The 25,561-nt window shown below is 46.3% G+C and overlaps 1 protein-coding gene across 1 annotated transcript in view; it reads right to left on the bottom strand.

The window, feature by feature from the left end:
* Window positions 1-15,737, bottom strand: part of LOC119361241 — a 29,000-nt gene extending 13,263 nt beyond the window's left edge. The window contains exon 1 of the mRNA XM_037626547.1: window positions 15,668-15,737. Coding sequence (XP_037482444.1) covers window positions 15,668-15,737 — 70 coding nt within the window. The remainder of the gene's footprint in view (window positions 1-15,667) is intronic.
* Between the last annotated feature and the right edge of the window lie 9,824 nt (window positions 15,738-25,561).

Below are 25,561 nucleotides of genomic sequence, written 5' to 3'. Positions count from 1 at the left end.
AGGGGGGCAGTGACACTCACATATCTCTACTCTTATAAAAAAGCAGAGTTGGTGATGATGGTGTTCCTGCCATCCTGCAATATAGGCCATCCGATTTATATCCGACAGATAGGAAGGAAACTATGGCAATTTTGCAAAAAGATACCCACACCCCTCTCCGCATTTGCAAATAAGGCATTCCCTCGTTCATCCTTTTCTCCCACAAGATAAACTTCTCATACAAATGCATCTTGATGTTCCGTGCAACGCATGAGCATCTTGCTAGTAGGGAGATGGAGTTTGTGTGACACATATCTAGCTATATTAAGGGATAGGTAGATAGCATTTGTGCGAGGCATACTTAAATCCTCACGAAGATAAACAAACAGTGTGTGTGCATGCAAGTGCCGGAAAAAATGAAGCAAGAAACAATGGGCACGCGCGCGCGCTCGTGTGTGTGTGTGTGTGTGTGAGAGAGAGAGAGAGAGAGAGAGAGAGAGAGAGAAATCTCAAAACAAAAGGTGCTCTGTTGGAATCCCATTGTATGTATTCATATGGTTCCGGAACTCGAATTAACCTTAGGCATATGTGGGAGAGACATTATTATACTTTGAGACATTAGTGGCTGTGGGTGGGCGGAATTAAAGGGGTGGGCGTGTTAGACATAGAGAGCATGTGTGTTTCTGTGTGAGAGACTTGTAGGACGGGGTAGAAAGACGAATTCAACCCTGACGGAGGGAGAGAAATACACGAAGTGCGGGTGTGTGATTCCGATGCCCACAGGGAAATGAGATATGTATGCGTGTGAGAGAGATTGCGCAATTCATTCACGTATCACTATCTAGCGATCGTGGATGTGCATCGCTTGAACTTAAGTCGATATCTACTTCGTATCGTGGTCAAAGGTACAACATCGATTCAACGCTATAAAGATTGGACACTCACATATCACATTTTTTCTATTTAAATAAACCTTTTCAGTTGTGCATGCCAAAGTTACAGTGATGTTTCTTCAAACAACCATTGTAGCTATCATGTACATGCACCATTGTTACTCTTGCATTCAAATTCATTAGTCTTGGATGGTTTAAGTTTCTATTTTGAAGTAATATATGTAATATTCATATATGAATTCAATGGGTACGCAATTTATGAAATGGAGGCTATGTAATCATATGAGGTGACACTTTTAAGTAGCTGACTACAATATCCATTTCTTTTTGTGCGCCTCTACACTAACACATCAATGCATTATGTTTAAAGTAAATAACCAATGGCACTAAATTATGTATTTACACGAGAAATACATAGGCTGAGCGTTTGATCCCTTTTTTGTGAACGCGCCACCACACCCGTACGATTGGTCGCCCCCGTGTGAACGTCCAAGTTATCGGCGCATCATCCCGAGTTATTGTCTTTTTTTCTGGGGTCGACTTCACACCAGTTATTAACTGCTGACGCGTGCCCCATGTACACAGTCTAGCATGACCTTCCCGCTAGCACGGTCCAAAATTAGTTGAAACTAGATACGAACGATCCCGCGGGCGGCAAAATCTCCCGCCTCCTTCTAAAATTTCCGCCACCTTAGTCTTTAGCATGTGAAATCCCCCTTTTGTCCTTGGTGCACGGAGACCAACAGTTACAATACCGCCCTCATATACATGATAGGTCGGGGCTGCTTTGGTAACTTCTAGTTCCCCCCACTACACGGCACCCCCATTTCCTCTCCCCCTCCCGCAAAAACGACTAACTCCACAGCACCAGAGCATCTTACATCACGCCGTTCATACTTCATCGCCCTTTCTCCCCTTCCCTCTCAAAACCCTAGACTGCTCATCCACCGGCGTACCATAGCCCATTCACTGCCAGCGGCGTCCACCTCGTCGGATCTGCTTCTGCGGCCGCATCTACCCCTCCCACCTCACCTAGAAACAAGTAGACTGCTCATCCACCACTGTACCATAGCCCATTCAGTGCCGGTCTTGTCCACGGTGCCGGATCTGCTTCGCTGGTACTCTCGTCAACCACTGCGCATCTGTAGCAGCTCATTTGTACTCCCCACCGGAGACGCTTCGTCCACACCCCCCAGAGCCGCCCCACCGACGCCCCCGTCGACGGCCTCTGATCCTGTTCACCGACACCTTCCTCAACCCTACTGGAGCCGCTTCGCCGACACCTTCCTCAACCCTACCGGAGCCGCTTCGCCGACACCATCATCAACCCTACTGGAGTAGCTTCGCCTATACCATTCTCAACCCTACCGGGGCCGCTTTGCCAACTCACAAGTCCACGGCCTCAGATCCGCTTCCTCGCACCCTCATCCAACCTACCGGAGCAGCTTCTGACGCCCCGTCCACGGCTGCAGATCCGCATCGTCGACACCATCCTTAACCCAACCACCGAAGCAGCTTCTGACGCCTCGTCCACGGCCGCAGATCCGCATCGTTGACACCATCCTTAACCCAACCACCGGAGCAGCTTCTGACACCCCGTCCACGGCCGCAGATGCGTGTCATCGACACCATCCTTAACCCAACCACCACGCAGCTTCACCTACGCCCTCGTCCACGGCCATAGATCCGCTTCGCCCACATCGTAGTCCACCCTACCGGAGCTGCTCCACAAACACCCTACTCGACGGTTCTAGATCTCCTTACCGGACCCCGATAGCCAGCGCAGTGTCATCACCCTTGACGTTTCTAGCCTGATTCCCACCGTCTGGAGAGATGAAAAGTACCCGCCACGGCCTAGGTACTTGTCACCTTTAAACCCGTCCAGCATCACCTACCCGATGTACTTCAAATATACTAACCGGTCACTGTTATCTGTTATGCAGCTGGCAAAAACTACAAGGACGATGTTTCTTCTGGATCTAATAGCTTTGCCAACCAAGGTCCTGGACTGAGGCATTGCTATGATCTTGTAAGTGCGTCTCTCTCTGTCTTTTATTGTTCTGTGCCTGCCAGCGTGCTTTGCTAGGATTTTCGACCAGTAATCCCTTTGTGCAGACAATGATTTCTACTACTGGCTGCTAAATTAGATATGTAGATGTCATACATGATACTACCTCGTACCTCCGTTCCTAAATATAAGTCTTTCTAGAGATTCCACTATAGGCTACATACAGAGCAAAATGAGTGAATCTACAGCCGAAAATGCATCTATATACATCTGTATGTGGTCCATACTAGAATCTCTAAAAAGACATATATTTAGGAACAGGGGCAGTACATTACACAAAATCGTAGGTGGCATGTAGGAATTCCAGTGCACTACATTAGGCTCCCTTAGAGTGCCTGCTAGTCCAGCATACAGAGTCATAGCTAGTTTATGGTACGCACACAATCATTAATTGGTGGTTTAAATATGCGCAAGGGATATGCAATGTAGTATCATGTAGAGATGTCTGAAATTAGCCATGTCAACTTGCAGATAGGGTTACACAATGAAAAAGTACAAGATGTATGTGGCAATTTCATAGAACATCGCAGAAAAAGGAGAGGCAGCAGTGAGCCTATACAGTGTGCTATGGTATGTCACTCCTCCATTGCAATCGTCGTGACATGTTATTTGTATGCCAGTTCTATTAGCCAAGTTTCTTAGGGACAGTTATTACGAGTTATCCTAAGAAAATAAGCACCTATGAATATAAGCTCCATGTAATAGGCCAACCAGTTCTTTTCATTGCGTTTTCAGCTTATCTTTGGTATGATCAGTGGAAAGTCTAGATTGCATTATATTTTTTCATTTTTCTGCCCATTGGAAATTAATTTGACTTGCAAACATCACAAATTGAACCCAGTGCAGTAATTAATATGATAGGAAAACATACCATCACTATTTGCTCAAAATGCAAATACAAAGATACCATCTACTTGGCACAATCTACTTTGGTCAATGTTTTCCATAGAGATCCCATTGCCTAATTTAAACGAAGAACGCATGACCCACATTTAAATGAAGAACAATTATTTATTGAAATTCGATGGTCCAAGTGGCTGGTTATTATCATATAGCAGCACCACCTGAAAGCATCATATAGCAGCAGCAGCAGCTCATAGCAACTCATCATACAGTAACAGTAGTCTGTAATTCATCATATACCAGCAGCAGCTCATAGCAATTCATCATATAGCAGCAGCAGGAGCAGCTCATAGCAATTCATCATATAGCAGCAGCAGGAGCAGCTCATAGCAATTCATCATATAGCAGCAGCAGGAGCAGCTCATAGCAATTCATCATATAGCAGCAGCAGGAGTAGCTTATAGCAACTCATCATATAGCAGCAGCAGCAGCTCATAGCAATTCATCATATAGCAGCAGCAGCTCATAGCAATTCATCATATAGCAGCAGCTCATAGCAATTCATCATATAGTAGCAACAGGAGCAGCTCATAGCAATGCATCATATAGCAGCAGCAGAAGCAGCTCATAGCAATTCATCGTATAGTGGATCAGAATGAAAATTTGGCAAAAAATCAGAGGAGATCCTCACCTTGTTGGATGAGCTCATCCTTCAACAGCACCTCAAGGACATGGCCTGGAGGAGGGGAGGGGGAATAAGGTGCCTTCTGCCGCAGTGTGGCATCAGCCGTAGTTGTGCAGCGCCCGCTGGAGTAGTGCGTTGGACGAACCACAGTGGAGCACCTGCTGGAGACCATGAGAATGAGGGGCGGCACCAGAAGGAGGAGCAGCCAGGGAGATTTGCCCCTACCCGCCGGCCATGTAGCCTAGCTGGACATAGCATCGTCGAGGACTAGGCCAGATGGGACCAGTGGCGACGGCTCGCTGGAGGAACCCTAATGCTGCAGGCAGGGGATCGAGGTAGAGGGAAAGGGGAGAGGAGATGCAAGCGGGCAGGGCAATGAACACTTGCGTGTTTCTTTTTACTTGAGGGTCAGGTGTGACACGGGCGTCAGCAGTTGCATTTTCAGTGTAATATAGGCAGACAACAGAGTCATTTCACTATTCCCCTTCCCTTCAATTTTAGTGAGGTTCTACCCGAAACACCCCCCTCCAAAGTGAAATTAGTTAAGCCCGAGCCCATAACTCAAAAATGAATTCTTTACATCCTTTATGGCTTATTTTGACAATATGCCCGGAAAAGGCGGAATCGAACTGGCCCTTAACCTGCAATTCAATTGTGCATGCAATGATGAATCACTCATGCCTGTTATCTGTACATTTAGGCATCATCATACATGGCATAACCTAATACATGTGCATTCCATTGTAGAATCTGGAATATGCAATGTTTATGTTAGTTCATACGTTGCACATGATGTTTAAATGCCTCTTAAATCTGGTGAGTCAAGTGATGGTCTTTAAGCCTCCTTCTTTGCTTCTTTTCTTGATATGTAAGATTTGCCCACACATCTGTTTAATTGCTTGTTTGCATCAGCCAACCATACTAGTACTGTTTTCTTTGATTACTTGCTGTTCTTGATCTAACACACTAACAGAGCTTGTCAATGATTTAAACACTAAGGGATGCTGTAGTGGGGCCTTGTCTAACTCATAGGTGACATAAAGGTTTGGCTGTACACTACAGTAGGCTCTCCAAGAGTACCTGGAGATCCAGTTCTTAGGTATGCCTAGTTTTTACATAGTGCAGACATAGTAAATGCTCATTTGATTGTGTGCAAGTTCAAGAGATGCGGCATGTTTCACTATGTGGTGTTGTTTTGTTATAATGTCATCCTTTTGTGTTCACAGACTAGAAAGTATGCATATTTATCTTCCAAGGGGACGAGTAACTAGTTTGTGTCACCTTACAGAGGGGGTGCAATGAAGATAAGATTGAAGATTTCCAAGTACAAGATGTTAGGAAGGAGTCGTGCAAGAGAAGTAGGAGCTGCGCTGAGCCTCTTCAACCTGCTAAGGTAAGTCACTGTATGCAACTCAACAGTTCAATTCCTTGTTTGTTTCAGGCATAGTTAATTTGCTCTTTTCAATTGTTTTATTTGTCCTTAGTTAATGAGATGCCCAAATAATCATGCCTGATGTTCGGTACTTGTATAACTATTATTTGACATAATTAAAGGCCTTAGAATTTAATTACTCTGCCGAAGTGTGCCTGAAGCTTTGAAGTCTATTAACCAACTATTATTGCATGAGGCTCACAATCTAGTTTATACTACGCTAATGATTGCATAGTTTTGCCTGCTGTAGTATGTTTGTATGAAACCCTCTGCTGTTCATTATGCTCCCTAAGACTTTAATTGAGCTACAGAATGGCCAACTGTTTGCTTACTTATACGCAACATGCTGTCTAAATTTGTAGCTTGTCTGTGTTTTCGATTGGGCCCCAACATCATGCTCCTCTGGTGAGCTAAGAGAGATTTCTGTTGCGGGTTGCACAAACTATCTTTTTTATAATTTTTAAAATATCACCTGCTTGTGCTTCATGACGTGTAACATTATTGTTAGTCCTGTTTTTCCATGTAGTACAAAATAGTGTCTTGCTCGCTTCACTATTGTAACTATATTTTTGCCATAGTCATGTGTACTTACACAAACATTTTAGGATGAAGTGACATCAACACAAAGATCTACGAGCAGTGCGGCATGGCCGTTACCAAATGATTATGGATTGGAATTGGAATGTGATGATGTTCTCGAGCATCAACTAGAGTGGCAAGACAAGGTGTACATGATTGTCAACGTATAATCAACAAGTTGAGACTGGACATGCAAGTATTAGATGCAGGAGTCAAAAAAAATGAAACAAGACACTCAGGTAACCATGAAGGAATTGGAGATTTTGCAGACTGAAATTTGTGCTATCTGAATCCGGCCAATCCTATTTTCTGAAGAGATTATAGTTCAAATAGAGTTAAGTTGATGCGCGTCCATGATGTATGAGCTGTATTTGCCCAGTGTATGTAATTTGTTGTTTATGTATGTTTTATTATCACCTGTGCCGAACCATAATGCCCAGTGGGTATAATCGGCTGTAATTTCTTTATTGTATAGTGTAGGATTATTCTACCTTTCTATGCCTTGGTCTCTTTGTCGTATAATGTATGTTTTTTAGAGGTGATAGTATTGAGTAGGATAATTCTTTGAATATGCTATATCGCTCAAACGGGGGCCAACTCGCCTGACCATGGCCCTTCACCGGCCGTACGCTCCATGGGCCATGTACGGGCCGTCGGTTCCATGGGCCTTCAATGGGCCGTCGGATCCATGGGCCTTCAATGGGCCATAGGATCCATGGGCCTTCTATGTCTTGTAGGATCCATGGGCCTTCTACGTCTCGTAGGATCCATGGGCCTTGTAAGGGCCGACTCATTTATGGATCTTGTACGGGCCTTTGATGGGCCATAGACGGGCCTTTAATGGAAAATGTACGTTTTATGGGATGACCATAACGGGCCGTTAATAGGTCGTATTTGGTGATGCTATGAAAATGGCCCAACAGATTAACGGTCCACAAACGGGCTGACTATAACGACGGGCTGAATTTGGCCCACAAGCAGAAAATGACAGTAACGGGCTGTAAGTAACCGAATGCTACAAATGAGCCCAAGAATAAATGGGCCCTCAAAAGGTCGAAAGATAACTTGGGCTGGAAACAGCACAACGGAATAACGAGCCATTAATGGGTATAAAGTTATACACTATTCATTACGGGCCAGTTTCACCACGGCCATTAATGGGTTTAAAGTGATACACTATTCATTATGGGCCAGTTTCACCATGGGCCATTAATGGGCCAAGAGTTACAAAGGGCCTCATATGAGCTGAAAGACGTCATGGGCCATACATGGGCCAGATGTGAAAATGGGCTGGAACCATATTGGATGGCCTAGATGACGCTACTAGGCCTAATTCGGATAGGGCGTAACGGGCCTTGGGTTAGCAGGCTATAAATGGGCTATATGCGAACATGCTGTTAACAGGCTTTCCATGGGGCGGCCCGCCACCTTTTGACCAAGTCAAACGGGCCGGCCTTTTCACAGGAATGGGCCACTATTGGGTCGTGCCACGTGTCGACGTATCATAGGCGCCTTTTGTCCAATGAGTGGATGACATCTGTCCCAACGATGAGCCGACACGTGTTTCCTCCAGCCAATGATGATTTCACACGTGGAAAATCCCCATCGGTCGGGGCTGTTAACGGGTTATCGGATCCAAAACCCGACCCGATAGCTTAACGGTGTTCCGTTATGGTGGATGCCACGTGTCGGTCACCCTTGACAAAAGCACTTCTGTGACGCACGATTTATCGTCATGGAAGTTGTCGTGGAATTAACACGTCAGATGTCCTCATGAAAGGACTTAGTCGTGGAGCCATCGCAACAGGTTAGCTTGAAGGGTTAAACCGGACAAGGGACATGTGAGTTTTATACTAGTTCGGCCCCTTCAATGAAGGTAAAAGCCTACGTCTAGTTGTGATGGGATTGATTGAGTTTCGATGACCCGGGAGCAAATACGCTTGCCTGAGTCTCGAGTTGTTGTTTTCTTGTCCCTGAACCACCGTCGGGTCGTCCCTTTATATACATAGGTTGACGCCTGGCCGGTCTACAATGCCCCGAAGCCGACTCATACAAAGTGTCCGGCTCGGTCTCTCCTTTCCTAACTTACATTACAAGTTACATAGTCATGGCGGTTTACCACTATGGGCCCTAATCCGCCTTTGGGCCCAGGCCTCTAAGCTTCATTAGTAAAGCGCCATCTTCTGGTTCTTCATGGGCTTCAGCATAGTCGAGGGTGAACCGGGCCCTCCTGGACGGTTTACACTCAATAGTTATATCCCCAACATTAGGCCCCAGATTGATTTGAACCTGTTCATGTCAATCTTCAATACTTTAAAGAAATCTTGTGAACATCTTCTTATATTCTCGTAAACCGCCATATTGTCTTCTCCTGTAAACCTTGTTAAACCGCCATGACGTCATCCTGTGGACACAGCAACGGCCCATCATGACATCATTTATGTATAAAAAGATTAAAAGATTCCCCTCATTAATGGCATCCTGAAAATCGAGGCGACACGCGCGCCCTCTCTGCCGCTTCAGGCTCCTCGATTCTCGCGCCTGCCTTTTATCCTTTCCTCCTTATAAATAAAGCTCGAGGGTCCTTTTCTTTCTTCCCCTTCCATGCCTTCTTCTTCCTCGCGACGCCCAAGCTCTGAAGCTCCGCCGCCGCCCTCGACCCTTGAGAACTACATCGACAAAGGCCGCTGCATCAACCTGAAATGGACCAGAGTTCACCGCATCCCTCCGCAGTAGATCTGCAGTGGTAAGTTTTTCTCTTTCCCGCATTTCTAGATCTGTGCTAGGGTTCACGAGTTCGTCTGTACAGTTCTTCGTTTTTCCTTCTCAGTTCTTCGTTTTTCCTTCTGCCGTGGTTGCTTTGATCCAATAGTAGTATAGATCTCGTGCGGTAGTGACTCCGCATCCATTTTTTAATACTAGTAGATCTTCCCTTTATTTTGTAGAGCGCACGACCTTCTCTGTTATGCTTAACACCATTATAAGTCGCAGTAATTTTTCTTTACTAAAGCGTGGTAGATCCAAATAAATCTCATCATTGTGTGGAACCTGTTTCTGTCAACACTTAGCAAATTTTCATCTCTGTCTCCTGCGCCAAAGGGCGGTTTAAACTTTTAGCAGTCGGTAATCCGCCACCTATCATTAGCCCCGCTTTAAACCGCCATTTTGATCTGAATAGCAGTTTCCGGTTTACTTCACACATATGCCTTGATCAGATTTTTCGGTTTGACACCAATTAATACTCTTGAATCGTCCGTCGTAAACCAGACTTCATTTTACCTTTACAGTTTTACTGTTTCAAGATGACCAAACAATTCGCTGCTTGCAACTAGGTTCCGTCTCGGATTACGGAAACGCAGATCAATGGATATGTAGTGATAGGCGCTTTAGCTTCAAAGAATGTCCTTCACTGGCGAGTTCCTGGCCTTGAGTTCCCTCCTGAGCCTCAGGATGGAGAAGTCATCGTTTTTATGCAGTACTTAGACCGGGGCTTCAGCCCTCCTGGTTCAGAAAATTTCTGGAATGTCCTTGCCAGCTTTCAACTCCATCCACAAGACATTGGACCAAATTCCGTGTCAAACATATGCAACTTTCAAGTATTTTGTGAGGTTTACCTTCAAGAAGAACCATCTGTCGAGCTGTTCCGGGACTTCTTCCACTTAAACCGCCGAACCGAGTTTTCAAATGGCCCTTACATAGAACTTGGTGGGGTATCAATCCAGAAGAGGAAGGAGGTTGATTTCCCAGATGCATCACACCATAGTCATCCCAAAGACTGGAACCAAACATGGTTTTACTGTCAGAACTGTTGGGGAACGTAGCAGAAATTCAAAATTTTCCTACGTGTCACCAAGATCTATCTATGGAGAAACCAGCAACGAGGGGAAGGAGAGTGCATCTACATACCCTTGTAGATCGCTAAGCAGAAGCGTTCAAGAGAACAGGGTTGAAGGAGTCGTACTCGTCGTGATCCAAATCACCGGAGATCCTAGTGCCGAACGGATGGCACCTCCGCGTTCAACACACGTACAGCCCGTTGATGTCTCCCATGCCTTGATCCAGCAAGGAGAGAGGGAGAGGTTGAGGAAGACTCCATCCAGTAGCAGCACAACAGCGTGGTGGTGATGGAGGAGCGTGGCAATCCTGCAGGGCTTCGCCAAGCACCGCGGGAGAGGAGGAGTACTTGGGAGAGGGGGAGGGCTGCGCAAGAACTTGGGTGCGGCTGCCCTCCCACACCCCACATATATATAGGGGCAAGGGAGAGGGGGCCCGGCCCCCTCAGACCAATCTGAGGAGGGGGCGGCGGCCAAGGGGGGAGGAGTGCCTCCCAAGTCAAGTGGAGGCCCTCCCCCTTAGGGTTTCCCCTCTCCCATGTGCATGGGCCTTGTGGGGGCTGGTGCCCCTAGCCCATTAAGGCTAGGGCGCCCCCTTACAGCCCATTCTGCAGTATTGGACGTGGTGGAACAATTTTCGGACCTCTGGACCCCTCCGGAATCCTCCGGAACCTTCTGGAAGCTTCCCGGTACAATACCGAAAAAACCCGAACTTTTCCCGGAACCTGAACAACAACTTTCCATATATAAATCTTTACCTCCGGACCATTCCGGAACTCCTTGTGATGTCCGGGATCCCATCCGGGACTCCGAACAACATTCGGTAACCACATACAAATTTCCTTTATAACCCGAGCATCATCGAACCTTAAGTGTGTAGACCCTACGGGTTCGGGAACCATGCAGACATGACCGAGACATTCTCCGGCCAATAACCAACAGCGGGATCTGGATACCCATGTTGGCTCCCACATGTTCCACGATGATCTCATCGGATGAACCACGATGTCAAGGACTCAATCAATCCCGTATACAATTCCCTTTGTCTAGCGGTATTGTACTTGCCCGAGATTCGATCGTCGGTATACCGATACCTTGTTCAATCTCGTTACCGGCAAGTCTCTTTACTCGTTCCGTAACACATCATCCCGCGATCAACTCTTTGATCACATTGTGCACATTATGATGATGTTCTACCAAGTGGCCCAGAGATACCTCTCCGTCACACGGAGTGACAAATCCCTGTCTCGATTCGTGCCAACCCAACAGACACTTTTGGAGATACCTGTAGTGCACCTTTATAGCCACCCAGTTACGTTGTGACGTTTGGTACACCCAAAGCATTCCTATGGTATCCATGAGTTGCACAATCTCATGGTCTAAGGAAAATATACTTGACATTAGAAAAGCTTTAGCATACGAACTACACAATCTCTGTGCTAGGCTTAGGATTGGGTCTTGCCCATCACATCATTCTCCTAATGATGTGATCCCGTTATCAACGACATCCAATGTCCATGGTCAGCAAACCGTAACCATCTATTGATCAACGAGCTAGTCAACTAGAGGCTTACTAGGGACATGGTGTTGTCTATGTACCCACACATGTATCTGAGTTTCCTATCAATACAATTATAGCATGGATAATAAACGATTATCATGAACAAAGAAATATAATAATACTAATTTATTATTGCCTCTAGGGCATATTTCCAACAGTCTCCCACTTGCACTAGAGTCAATAATCTAGTTCACATCACCATGTGATTAACACTCACAGGTCACATCACCATGTGACCAACATCCAAAGAGTTTACTAGTGTCACTAAACTAGTTCACATCATCATGTGATTAAGACTCAATGAGTTCTGGGGTTTGATCATGTTTTGCTTGTGAGAGAGGTTTTAGTCAACGGATCTGTAACATTCAGATCCATATGTACTTCGCAAATCTCTAGGTCATATTGTAAATGCTGCTTCCACGCTCCACTTGGAGCTACTCCAAATGGTTGCTCCACTATACGTATCCAGTTTGCTACTCAGAGTCACTCAGATAGGTGTTAAAGCTTGCATCGACGTAACCCTATACGCCGAACTCTTTATCACCTCCATAATCGAGAAACATGTCCTTAGTTACTCCAAGGACAATTTTGACCGCCGTCCAATGATCCATTCCAGGATCATTCTTTGTACCCCTTGACTGACTCATGACAAGGCACACTTCCGGTGCGGTACACAGCATAGCATACTATAGAGCCTACGTCTGAAGCATAGGGGACGACATTCGTCCTTTCTCTCTCTTCTTCCGTGGTCGAGCTTTAACTCATAACTTCATACCTTACAACTCAGGCAAGAACTCCTTCTTTGACTGATCCATCTTGAACACCTTCAAGATCATGTCAAGGTATATGCTCATTTGAAAGTACCATTAAGCGTTTTTTGATCTATCCTCATAGATCTTGATGCTCAATGTTCAAGTAGCTTAATCCAGGTTTTCTATTGAAAAACACCTTTCAAATAACCCTATATGCTTTCCAGAAATTCTACATAATTTCTGATCAACAATATGTCAACAACATATACTCATCAGAAATTCTATATTGCTCCCACTCACTTCTTTGGAAATACAAGTTTCTCATGAACTTTGTATAAACCCAAAATCTTTGATCATCTCATCAAAGCGCACATTCCAACTCCGAGATGCTTACACCAGTCCATGGAAGGATCGCTGGAGCTAGCATACCTTTTAGCATCCTTAGGATCGACAAAACCTTTCTGATTGTATCACATACAACCTTTCCTTACGAAAACTGGTAAGGAAACTCATTTTGACATCCATCTGCCAGATTTCATAAATGCAGGTAATGCTAACATGATTCCGACGGACTTAAGCATCGCTACGGATGAGAAAATCTCATCGTAGTCAACTCCTTGGACTTGTGAAAAACTCTTCGCCACAAGTCGAGCTTCATAGACGGTGACATTACCGTCCACGTCCGTCTTCTTCTTAAAGATCCATTTATCTCAATGGCTTGCCGATCATCGGGCAAGTCCACCAAAGTCCATGCTTTGTTCTGATACATGGATCCTATCTCGGATTTCATGGCTTCTAACCATTTGTCGGAATTCGGGCCCACCATCGCTTCTCCATAGCTCATAGGTTCATTGTTGTCTAGCAACATGACCTTCAAGACAGGATTACTGTACCACTCTGAAGTAGTACGCATCCTTGTCACCCTACGAGGTATGGTAGTGACTTGATCCAAAACTTCATGATCACTATCATAAGCTTCTACTTCAATTGGTGTAGGCGCCACAGGAACAACTTCCTGTGCCCCGCTAGACACTTGTTGAAGTGATGGTTCAATAACCTCATCAAGTCTCCACCATCCTCCCACTCAATTCTTTCGAGAGAAACTTTTCCTCAAGAAAGGACCCGTTTCTAGAAACAATTACTTTTGCTTCCGGATCTGAGATAGGAGGTATACCCAACTGTTTTTGGGTGTCCTATGAAGATGCATTTTTATCCGCTTTGGGTTCGAGCTCATCAACCTGAAACTTTTCCACATAAGCGTCGCAGCCCCAAACTTTTAAGAAACGACAACTTAGGTTTCTCTAAACCATAGTTCAAACGGTGTCGTCTCAACGGAATTACGTGGTGCCCTATAAAGTGAGTGCGATTGTCTCTAATGCCTAACCCATGAATGATAGTGGTAATTCGATAAGAGACATCATGGTACGCACCATATCCAAAAAGGTGCAACTATGATGTTCGGACACACCATCACACTATGGTGCTCCAGGCGGTATTAATTGTGAAACAATTTCCACAATGTCTTAATTGCGTGCCAAAGCTCGTAACTCAGATACTCATCTCTATGATCATATCATAGACATTTTATCCTCTTGTCACGATGATCTTTAACTTCACTCTGAAAGTACTTGAACCATTCAATAATTCAGACTTGTGTTTCATGAAGTAAATATACTCAGTATCTACTCAAATCATCCGTGAAGTAAGAACATAACGATATTCACTGCATGGCTCAGCACTCATTGGACTACACACATCAAAATGTGTTACTTCCAACAAGTTGCTATCTTGTTCCATCTTACTGAAACCGAGACTTTTCAGTCATTTTGCCCATGTGGTATGATTTGCATATCTCAAGTGATTCAAACTCAAGTGAGTCCAAACGATCCATCTGCATGGAGTTTCTTCATGCGTATACACCAATAGACATGGTTCGCATGTCTCAAACTTTTCAAAAACGAGTGAGTCCAAAGATCCATCAACATGGAGCTTCTTCATGCATTTTGCACCAATATGACTTACATGGCAGTTGACGAGGACATGTATTAGGGGTAGGGTAACATGCCTGACCTAAAGACCCTACCCATGAACACCATACACTTTGTACTGGGCCCCTGGGCTAGATCGCCGTCCAGACGTACCGCAACTTCAAAGTCACTCGGACGGCAACAACCACTCGGAGCACAGCACTCCACTCGACGAGCTCATTCCACTCGGCAGTGTAACTCACTCGGATATGCGAAGACCAATAGTCAGCATGACGGTTTTGTAGTGGCCATGTATTATGGCATTGATACTCCACTTTGTAACATAGGAGGTGAGGGGGTGGCGCACTCTGTATAAGCCACCCCCACCAATAGACTTGGGGGTTCTTTTCTTCCACCTCTCTCTCTCTTTTCACCATTAGTCTCAGGACTTAGCTCAGACGGGGATCCGTTCCTCTCTCACACACACACATTGTAATCTCCGGATATATACTCAGATAAAACAAAGCCTCTCCGGAGCACGAGACGTAGGGTTGTTATCTCCACTGTGAGAGGCCCGAACTCATTAAAACCACCGTGTCACCCATATGCATCTCGATAGATCATGCTCCGTTATCCTACCCCTATTCTACTGTCAGACTTAGAACCACGACAGTTGGCACCCACCATGGGGCATGGCGTCTATCGAGCCATGATGCAGATGGTTTCTTTTTCATTCGTCTATGTTTAATTTCCTGTTCATCCTGATCGAATTGTTCATCTTTGCAGCAGGTAACTAAAGCATCTCAAAAGGAGAGGATAAGATACATCTTCACTTGATGTTGCAGGCGTACATGACCGTTCGCAGACGGATCGATCAAGAGATTTCTTTCTATGCTATCCTCTTATGATCTAACAATCATCATAGCTCTAAACAAATCCGTTGTTTTCCTCCCTGTACTAGCAGGCGCCCATCGGGATCAACAACAAAAACTTCTGATGGATAGATCAGACAAGGGACGAGGAAGAGAAAAGGGCATTGACGTGCTGCGCCAAGGGTCGTGGCCATCGCCCTCACACACGGCCGCCAGCTTACTAGACTGCGCCTCCTGCTTCCTCTTCTTAGTCGACCTCAACTCACCCGTCATCCGGGTGCAGCGATCGCAAGCGCTCGGCAGTCCATCTGGCGACGCGGGCGCTCGGCCATGGTCGTTGCGATGTGCGCGTAGGCCTCGTGCTGCAGCGGCCTCCCTGTGACGGCCCGACATGGCACGCTGCAGCGGCGTCCCTCGTCAACCGCGGCGCGGAGACCTCCGCGGTCGATGCACGAACCTGACGCGGCGTCGTGGTCGAGGCTGTACACGTCCTTGGCCACAACAAGATGGGAGCCACCGGATCGACCAACCGCCGCCTCAAGCTCCGCTTGCGCGTAGCCTCGCAGAAGAACGTGGTCCGCACTCGGACTTGTCGCGGGCCGCCTCACCTTGCGCTGGATCCGTGTCAAAGCCGCCGCCGCCGCTGCCGTGGCCGACCAGGGAGCTCTGCGCCCCTCTACTCTCCTTTTAATCTTAATTCCATCCCATTTATGTCCTGCATGCAGGAGATAAATGGCCATGGGAAACGTTCATTACATTTATGAATGGCTCTAACTCTCGCTTAATTAGTGCTCTCTTGCATGCAGATTCCGCGTACACGTCCTGGACATGGGCAACTCCTTCAATGCGTAATTACCAAGGATTTATTGCTCCATGACTGTCTGGACTTTGTACCAAGTCGACCTCATCGTCTGCCCTCCCGCGCCCAGCTCCGGCGCCGTCGCGCCTGGCTGCCTCCGCTGCATGGTGTCCATGGCCGCTAGCAGCCGCCCGCCTCCAGCGGAGGAAGCAGCGCTCGTTCGCTCATGGGCACTTCCACGCCGAACCTCGCCAACGCCTCCGAGCCCAACACTCCGAGTCGGCCTGCCGAACCAGCTCCACACCGTCCAGATCGCAACCTAGCTGAGTAGCTGTGGTTCACTTGGATGGGCAGGAACACTCAGATGAGGCCTCCGCTCGAATGGCCCTCGTTTGCCGTGAAGCCCCTGGGTTCACTCGACAGGTTAACATCCAGAACATCATCGACAGCAACTACGACCCTGAATCTGTTGGAAATATGCCCTAGAGGCAATAATAAAAGCATTATTATTATATTTCTTTGTTCATGATAATTGTCTTTATTCATGCTATAATTGTGTTATCCGGAAATCGTAATACATGTGTGAATAACAGACACCAACATGTCCCTAGTAAGCCTCTAGTTGACTAGCTCGTTGATCAATAGATAGTCATGGTTTCCTGGCTATGGACATTGGATGTCATTGATAACGGGATCACTTCATTAGGATAATGATGTGATGGACAAGACCCAATCCTAAACATAGCACAAGATCGTATAGTTCGTTTGCTAGAGTTTTTGCAATGTCAAAGTATCTCTTCCTTCGACCATGAGATCGTATAACTCCTGGATACCGTAGGAGTGCTTTGGGTGTATCAAACGTCACAACGTAACTGGGTGACTATAAAGGTGCACTACAGGTATCTCCGAAAGTATCTATTGTTTTATATGGATCGAGACTGGGATTTGTCACTCCGTATGACGGAGAGATATCACTGGCCCCACTCAGTAATGCATCATCATAATGAGCTCAAAGTGACCAAGTGTTTGGTCACGGGATCATGCATTACGTTACGAGTAAAGTGACTTGCCGGTAACAAGATTGAACGAGGTATTGGGATACCGACGATCGAATCTCGGGCAAGTAACATATCGATTGACAAAGGGAATTGCATACGGGGTTGATTAAATCCTCGACATCGTGGTTCATCCGATGAGATCATCGTGGAGCATGTGGGAGCCAACATGGGTATCCAGATCCCGCTGTTGGTTATTGACCGGAGAGCGATCTCGGTCATGTCTACATGTCTCCCGAACCCGTAGGGTCTACACACTTAAGGTTCAGTTACGCTAGGGTTGTAGGGATATGTATATGCAGTAACCGGAATGTTGTTCGGAGTCCCGGATGAGATCCCGGACGTCACGAGGAGTTCCGGAATGGTCCGGAGGTAAAGATTTATATATGGGAAGTCCTGTTTCGGGCATCGGGACAAGTTTCGGGGTTATCGATATTGTACCGGGACCACCGTAGGGGTCCCGGGGGCCCACCGGGTGGGGCCACCCATCCCCGGGGGCCACATGGGCTGTAGGGGGTGCGCCTTGGCCTGCTTGGGCCAAGGGCACCAGCCCCACATAGGCCCATGCGCCTAGGGTTTAAGGGGGAAAGAGTCCTAGGAGGGTAAGGCACCTCCTAGGTGCCTTGGGGGGGAGGGAAACCCCCCTTGGCCGCCGCACCCCCTAGGAGATTGGATCTCCTAGGGCCGGCCACCCCCCCTTGGCACCCCTATATATAGTGGGGGGAGAGGAGGGACTTCATACCTTGAGTCCTTGGCCTTTGGTTGCCTCCTTCTCCCTCCCCAACACCTCCTCCAACTCCATAGTGCTTAGCGAAGCTCTGCCGGAGTACTGCAGCTCCATCAACACCACGCCGTCGTGCTGCTGCTGGTGCCATCTCCCTCAACCTCTCCTCCCTCCCTTGCTGGATCAAGAAGGAGGAGACGTGGCTGTTCCGTACGTGTGTTGAACGCGGAGGTGCCGTCCGTTCGGTGCTAGGATCTCCGGTGATTCGAATCACGTCGTGTTCGACTACATCATCCCCGTTCTTTGAACGCTTCCGCTCACGATCTACAAGGTATGTAGATGCATCTATTCACTCGTTGCTAGATGAACTCCTAGATGATCTTGGTGAAACGAGTAGGAAATTTTTTATTTTCTGCAACGTTACCCAACAGTGGCATCATGAGCTAGGTCTATGCGTAGTTCTTCTTGCACGAGTAGAACACAATTGGTTGTGGGCGTAGATTTGTCAACTTTCTTGCCGCTACTAGTCTTATCTTGCTTCAGCGGTATTGTGGGATGAAGCGGCCCGGACCAACCTTACACGTACGCTTACGTGAGACCGGTTCCACCGACTAACATGCACAAGTTGCATAAGGTGGCTGGCGGGTGTCTGTCTCTCCTACTTTAGTTGAAGCGGATTCGATGAAAAGGGTCCTTATGAAGGGTAAATAGAAGTTGACAAATCACGTTGTGGTTTCACGTAGGTAAGAAAACGTTCTTGCTAGAACCCTACTTCAGCCACGTAAAACTTGCAAACAATAATTAGAGGACGTCTAACTTGTTTTTGCAGCAAGTGCTTTGTGATATGATATGGCCAAAGTTGTGATGAATGATGAATGATCTATATGTCATGTATGAGATGTTCATGCTATTGTAATAGGAATCACGACTTGCATGTCGATGAGTATGACAACCGGCAGGAGCCATAGGAGTTGTCTTTATTTTTTGTATGACCTGCGTGTCATTAAAGAACGCCATGTAAACTACTTTACTTTATTACTAAACGCGTTAGTCATAGAAGTAGAAGTAGTCGTTGGCGTGACAACTTCATGAAGACACGATGATGGAGATCATGATGATGGAGATCATGGTGTCATGCCGGTGACAAGATGATCATGGAGCCCCGAAGATGAAGATCAAAGGAGCTATATGATATTGGACATATCATGTCACTACTTTATATAATTGCATGTGATGTTTATTATGTTTTATGCATCTTGTTTACTTAGAACGACGGTAGTAAATAAGATGATCCCTTACAAAATTTCAAGAAGTGTTCTCCCCTAACTGTGCACCGTTGCTACAGTTCGTCGTTTCGAAGCACCACGTGATGATCGGGTGTGATAGATTCTTACGTTCACATACAACGGGTGTAAGACAGTTTTACACAGCGAAAACACTTAGGGTTAACTTGACGAGCCTAGCATGTACAGACATGGCCTCGGAACACGGAGACCGAAAGGTCGAACACGAGTCGTATGGAAGATACGATCTACATGAGAATGTTCACCGACGATGACTAGTCCGTCTCACGTGATGATCGGACACGGCCTAGTCGACTCGGATCGTGTAACACTTAGATGACCAAAGGGATGTCAAATCTGAGTGGGAGTTCATTATAATTTGATTAGATGAACTTAATTATCATGAACTTAGTCTAAAATTTTACAATATGTCTTGTAGATCAAATGGCCAACGTAGTCCTCAACTTCAACGCGTTCCTAGAGAAAACCAAGCTGAAAGACGATGGCAGCAACTATACGGACTGGGTCCGGAACCTGAGGATCATCCTCATAGCTGCCAAGAAAGATTATGTCCTACAAGCACCGCTAGGTGATGCACCTGTTCTCCCTGCAGAACAAGACGTTATGAACGCTTGGCAGGCACGTTCTGATGACTACTCCCTCGTTCAGTGCGGCATGCTTTACAGCTTAGAGCCGGGGCTCCAAAAGCATTTTGAGAGACATGGAGCATATGAGATGTTCGAAGAGCTGAAAATGGTTTTCCAAGCTCATGCCCGGGTCGAGAGATATGAAGTCTCTGACAAATTCTTCAGCTGTAAGATGGAGGAAAATAGTTCTGTCAGTGAGCACATACTCACTATGTCTGGGTTACATAACCGCTTGACTCAGCTGGGAGTTAATCTCCCGGATGATGCGGTCATTGACAGAATCCTCCAGTCGCTTCCACCGAGCTACAAGAGCTTTGTGATGAACTTCAATATGCAGGGGATGGAAAAGACCATTCCTGAAGTATTTGCTATGCTGAAATCAGCAGAAGTAGAAGTCAGAAAGGAACATCAAGTGTTGATGGTCAATAAAACCACTAAGTTCAAGAAGGGCAAGGGTAAAAAGAACTTCAAGAAGGACGGCAAGGTAGTTGCCGCGCCCAGCAAGCAAGCTGCCGGGAAGAAGCCAAAGAATGGACCCAAGCCCGAGACTGAGTGTTTTTACTGCAAGGAAAGTGGTCACTAGAAGCGGAACTGCCCCAAATACTTAGCGGACAAGAAGGCCGGCAAAACCAAAGGTATATTTGATATACATGTAATTGATGTGTACCTTACCAGTAATCGTAGTAACTCCTGGGTATTTGATACCGGTGCCGTTGCTCATATTTGTAACACACAACAGGAGCTGCGGAATAAACGGAGACTGGCGAAGGACGAGGTGACGATGCGCGTCGGGAATGGTTCCAAGGTCGATGTGATCGCCGTCGGCATGCTACCTCTACATTTACCTACAGGATTAGTTTTGAACCTCAATAATTCTTATTTTGTGCCAAGTTTGAGCATGAACATTGTATCAGGATCTCGTTTAATTCGAGATGGCTACTCATTTAAATCCGAGAATAATGGTTGTTCTATTTATATGAGAGATATGTTTTATGGTCATGCTCCGATGGTGAATGGTTTATTCTTTATGAATCTCGAGCGTAATGCTACACATATTCATAGTGTAAGTACCAAAAGATGTAAGATTTATAGTGATAGTCCCACATACTTGTGGCACTGCCGCCTCGGTCACATAGGTGTCAAACGCATGAAGAAGCTCCATGCTGATGGACTTTTAGAGTCTCTTGATTACGAATCATTTGACACGTGCGAACCATGCCTCATGGGTAAAATGACCAAGACTCCATTCTCAGGAACAATGGAGAGAGCAACCAACTTATTGGAAATCATACATACTGATGTGTGCGGTCCAATGAGTGTTGAGGCTCGCGGTGGCTATCGTTATGTTCTCACCCTCACTGATGACTTGAGTAGATATGGGTATGTCTACTTAATGAAACACAAGTCTGAGACCTTTGAAAAGTTCAAGGAATTTCAGAGTGAAGTTGAGAATCAACGTGACAGGAAAATCAAGTTTCTACGATCAGATCGTGGAGGAGAATACTTGAGTCACGAGTTTGGTACACACTTAAGAAAATGTGGAATAGTTTCACAACTCACGCCGCCTGGAACACCTCAGCGTAATGGTGTGTCCGAACGTCGTAATCGCACTCTATTAGATATGGTGCGATCTATGATGTCTCTTGCCGATTTACCACTATCTTTTTGGGGCTATGCTTTAGAGACTGTCGCATTCACTTTAAATAGGGCCCCGTCGAAATCCGTTGAGACGACACCGTGTGAATTATGGTTTGGGAAGAAACCTAAGCTGTCATTTCTAAAAGTTTGGGGATGCGATGCTTATGTCAGGAAACTTCAACCTGAAAAGCTCGAACCCAAATCGGAAAAATGCGTCTTCATAGGATACCCTAAAGAAACTGTTGGGTATATCTTCTACCTCAGATCCGAAGGCAAGATCTTTGTTGCCAAGAATGGGTCCTTTCTGGAGAAAGAGTTTCTCTCGAAAGAAGTAAGTGGGAGGAAAGTAGAGCTTGATGAAGTATTACCTCTTGAACCGGAAAATGGCGCAACTCAAGAAAATGTTCCTGAGGTGCCTGCACCGACTAGAGAGGAAGTTAATGATAATGATCAAGATACTTCTGATCAAACTCCTACTGAAATTCGAAGGTCCACAAGGACACGTTCCGCACCAGAGTGGTACGGCAACCCTGTCTTGGAAATCATGTTGTTAGACAACGGTGAACCTTCGAACTATGAAGAAGCGATGGCGGGTCCGGATTCCGACAAATGGCTAGAAGCCATGAAATCCGAGATAGGATCCATGTATGAAAACGAAGTATGGACTTTGACTGACTTGCCCGTAGAACGGCGAGCCATAGAAAATGAAATGGATCTTTAAGAAGAAGACAGACGCGGATGGTAATGTGACCATCTATAAAGCTCGGCTTGTCGCTAAGGGTTATCGACAAGTTCAAGGGGTTGACTACGATGAGACTTTCTCACCGGTAGCGAAGCTGAAGTCCGTCCGAATCATGTTAGCAATTGCCGCATTTTATGATTATGAAATTTGGCAAATGGACGTCAAAACGGCATTCCTTAATGGTTTCCTTAAGGAAGAATTGTATATGATGCAGCCGGAAGGTTTTGTCGATCCTAAAAATGCTAACAAGGTGTGCAAGCTCCAACGCTCGATTTATGGGCTGGTGCAAGCATCTCGGAGTTGGAACATTCGTTTTGATGAGATGATCAAAGCGTTTGGGTTTACACAGACTTATGGAGAAGCCTGTGTTTACAAGAAAGTGAGTGGGATCTCTATAGCATTTCTCATACTATATGTAGATGACATACTTTTGATGGGAAATGATATAGAACTTTTGGACAGCATTAAGGCCTACTTGAATAAGAGTTTTTCAATGAAGGACCTTGGAGAAGCTGCTTATATATTAGGCATCAAGATCTATAGGGATAGATCAAGACGCCTCATAGGTCTTTCACAAAGCACATATCTTGATAAGATTTTGAAGAAGTTCAAAATGGATCAGTCCAAGAAAGGGTTCTTGCCTGTTTTGCAAGGTGTGAAATTGAGCTCAGCTCAATGTCCGACCACGGCAGCAGAGATAGAAGAGATGAGTGTCATCCCCTATGCCTCAGCCATAGGTTCTATTATGTATGCCATGCTGTGTACCAGACCTGATGTAAACATTGCCGTAAGTTTGGTAGGAAGGTACCAAAGTAATCCCGGCAAGGAACACTGGACAGCGGTCAAGAATATCCTGAAGTACCTGAAAAGGACTAAGGAAATGTTTCTCGTTTATGGAGGTGACGAAGAGCTTGTCGTAAAAGGTTACGTCGACGCTAGCTTCGACACAGATCTGGATGACTCTAAGTCACAAACCGGATACGTGTATATTTTGAATGGTGGGGCAGTAAGCTGGTGCAGTTGCAAGCAGAGCGTCGTGGCGGGATCTACATGTGAAGCGGAGTACATGGCAGCCTCGGAGGCAGCACATGAAGCAATATGGGTGAAGGAGTTCATCACCGACCTAGGAGTCATACCCAATGCGTCGGGGCCGATCAAGCTCTTCTGTGACAACACTGGAGCTATTGCACTTGCCAAGGAGCACAGGTTTCACAAGAAGACAAGGCACATCAAGCGTCGCTTCAACTCCATCCGTGAAAATGTTCAAGATGGAGACATAGAGATTTGTAAAGTACATACGGACCTGAATGTAGCAGATCCGTTGACTAAACCTCTCCCAAGAGCAAAACATGATCAACACCAGAATTCCATGGGTGTTCGATTCATCACAATGTAACTAGATTATTGACTCTAGTGCAAGTGGGAGACTGTTGGAAATATGCCCTAGAGGCAATAATAAAAGCATTATTATTATATTTCTTTGTTCATGATAATTGTCTTTATTCATGCTATAATTGTGTTATCCGGAAATCGTAATACATGTGTGAATAACAGACACCAACATGTCCCTAGTAAGCCTCTAGTTGACTAGCTCGTTGATCAATAGATAGTCATGGTTTCCTGGCTATGGACATTGGATGTCATTGATAACGGGATCACATCATTAGGATGATGATGTGATGGACAAGACCCAATCCTAAACATAGCACAAGATCGTATAGTTCGTTTGCTAGAGTTTTGCAATGTCAAAGTATCTCTTCCTTCGACCATGAGATCGTATAACTCCTGGATACCGTAGGAGTGCTTTGGGTGTATCAAACGTCACAACGTAACTGGGTGACTATAAAGGTGCACTACAGGTATCTCCGAAAGTATCTATTGTTTTATATGGATCGAGACTGGGATTTGTCACTCCGTATGACGGAGAGATATCACTGGGCCCACTCAGTAATGCATCATCATAATGAGCTCAAAGTGACCAAGTGTTTGGTCACGGGATCATGCATTACGGTACGAGTAAAGTGACTTGCCGGTAACAAGATTGAACGAGGTATTGGGATACCGACAATCGAATCTCGGGCAAGTAACATATCGATTGACAAAGGGAATTGCATACGGGGTTGATTAAATCCTCGACATCGTGGTTCATCCGATGAGATCATCGTGGAGCATGTGGGAGCCAACATGGGTATCCAGATCCCGCTGTTGGTTATTGACCGGAGAGCGATCTCGGTCATGTCTACATGTCTCCCGAACCCGTAGGGTCTACACACTTAAGGTTCAGTTACGCTAGGGTTGTAGGGATATGTATATGCAGTAACCCGAATGTTGTTCGGAGTCCCGGATGAGATCCCGGACGTCACGAGGAGTTCCGGAATGGTCCGGAGGTAAAGATTTATATATGGGAAGTCCTGTTTCGGGCATTGGGACAAGTTTCGGGGTTATCGGTATTGTACCGGGACCACCGTAGGGGTCCCGGGGGCCCACTGGGTGGGGCCACCCATCCCCGGGGGCCACATGGGCTGTAGGGGGTGCGCCTTGGCCTGCTTGGGCCAAGGGCACCAGCCCCACATAGGCCCATGCGCCTAGGGTTTAAGGGGGAAAGAGTCCTAGGAGGGTAAGGCACCTCCTAGGTGCCTTGGGGGGGAGGGAAACCCCCCTTGGCCGCCGCACCCCCTAGGAGATTGGATCTCCTAGGGCCGGCCACCCCCCCTTGGCACCCCTATATATAGTGGGGGGAGAGGAGGGACTTCATACCTTGAGTCCTTGGCCTTTGGTTGCCTCCTTCTCCCTCCCCAACACCTCCTCCAACTCCATAGTGCTTAGCGAAGCCCTGCCGGAGTACTGCAGCTCCATCAACACCACGCCGTCGTGCTGCTGCTGGTGCCATCTCCCTCAACCTCTCCTCCCTCCCTTGCTGGATCAAGAAGGAGGAGACGTGGCTGTTCCGTACGTGTGTTGAACGCGGAGGTGTCGTCCGTTCGGTGCTAGGATCTCCGGTGATTCGAATCACGTCGTGTTCGACTACATCATCCCCGTTCTTTGAACGCTTCCGCTCACGATCTACAAGGTATGTAGATGCATCTATTCACTCGTTGCTAGATGAACTCCTAGATGATCTTGGTGAAACGAGTAGGTAATTTTTTATTTTCTGCAACGTTACCCAACAGAATCTACGTAACTAACCACATCTTCATCCACTTCGCCGC

The sequence above is a fragment of the Triticum dicoccoides genome, chromosome 2B (assembly GCF_002162155.2).
Source record: "Triticum dicoccoides isolate Atlit2015 ecotype Zavitan chromosome 2B, WEW_v2.0, whole genome shotgun sequence".
Lineage (NCBI taxonomy): Eukaryota > Viridiplantae > Streptophyta > Magnoliopsida > Poales > Poaceae > Triticum > Triticum dicoccoides.
The sequence above is the reverse complement of the archived record's forward strand: the minus strand, read 5'-3'. Positions and strand labels throughout refer to the sequence as shown.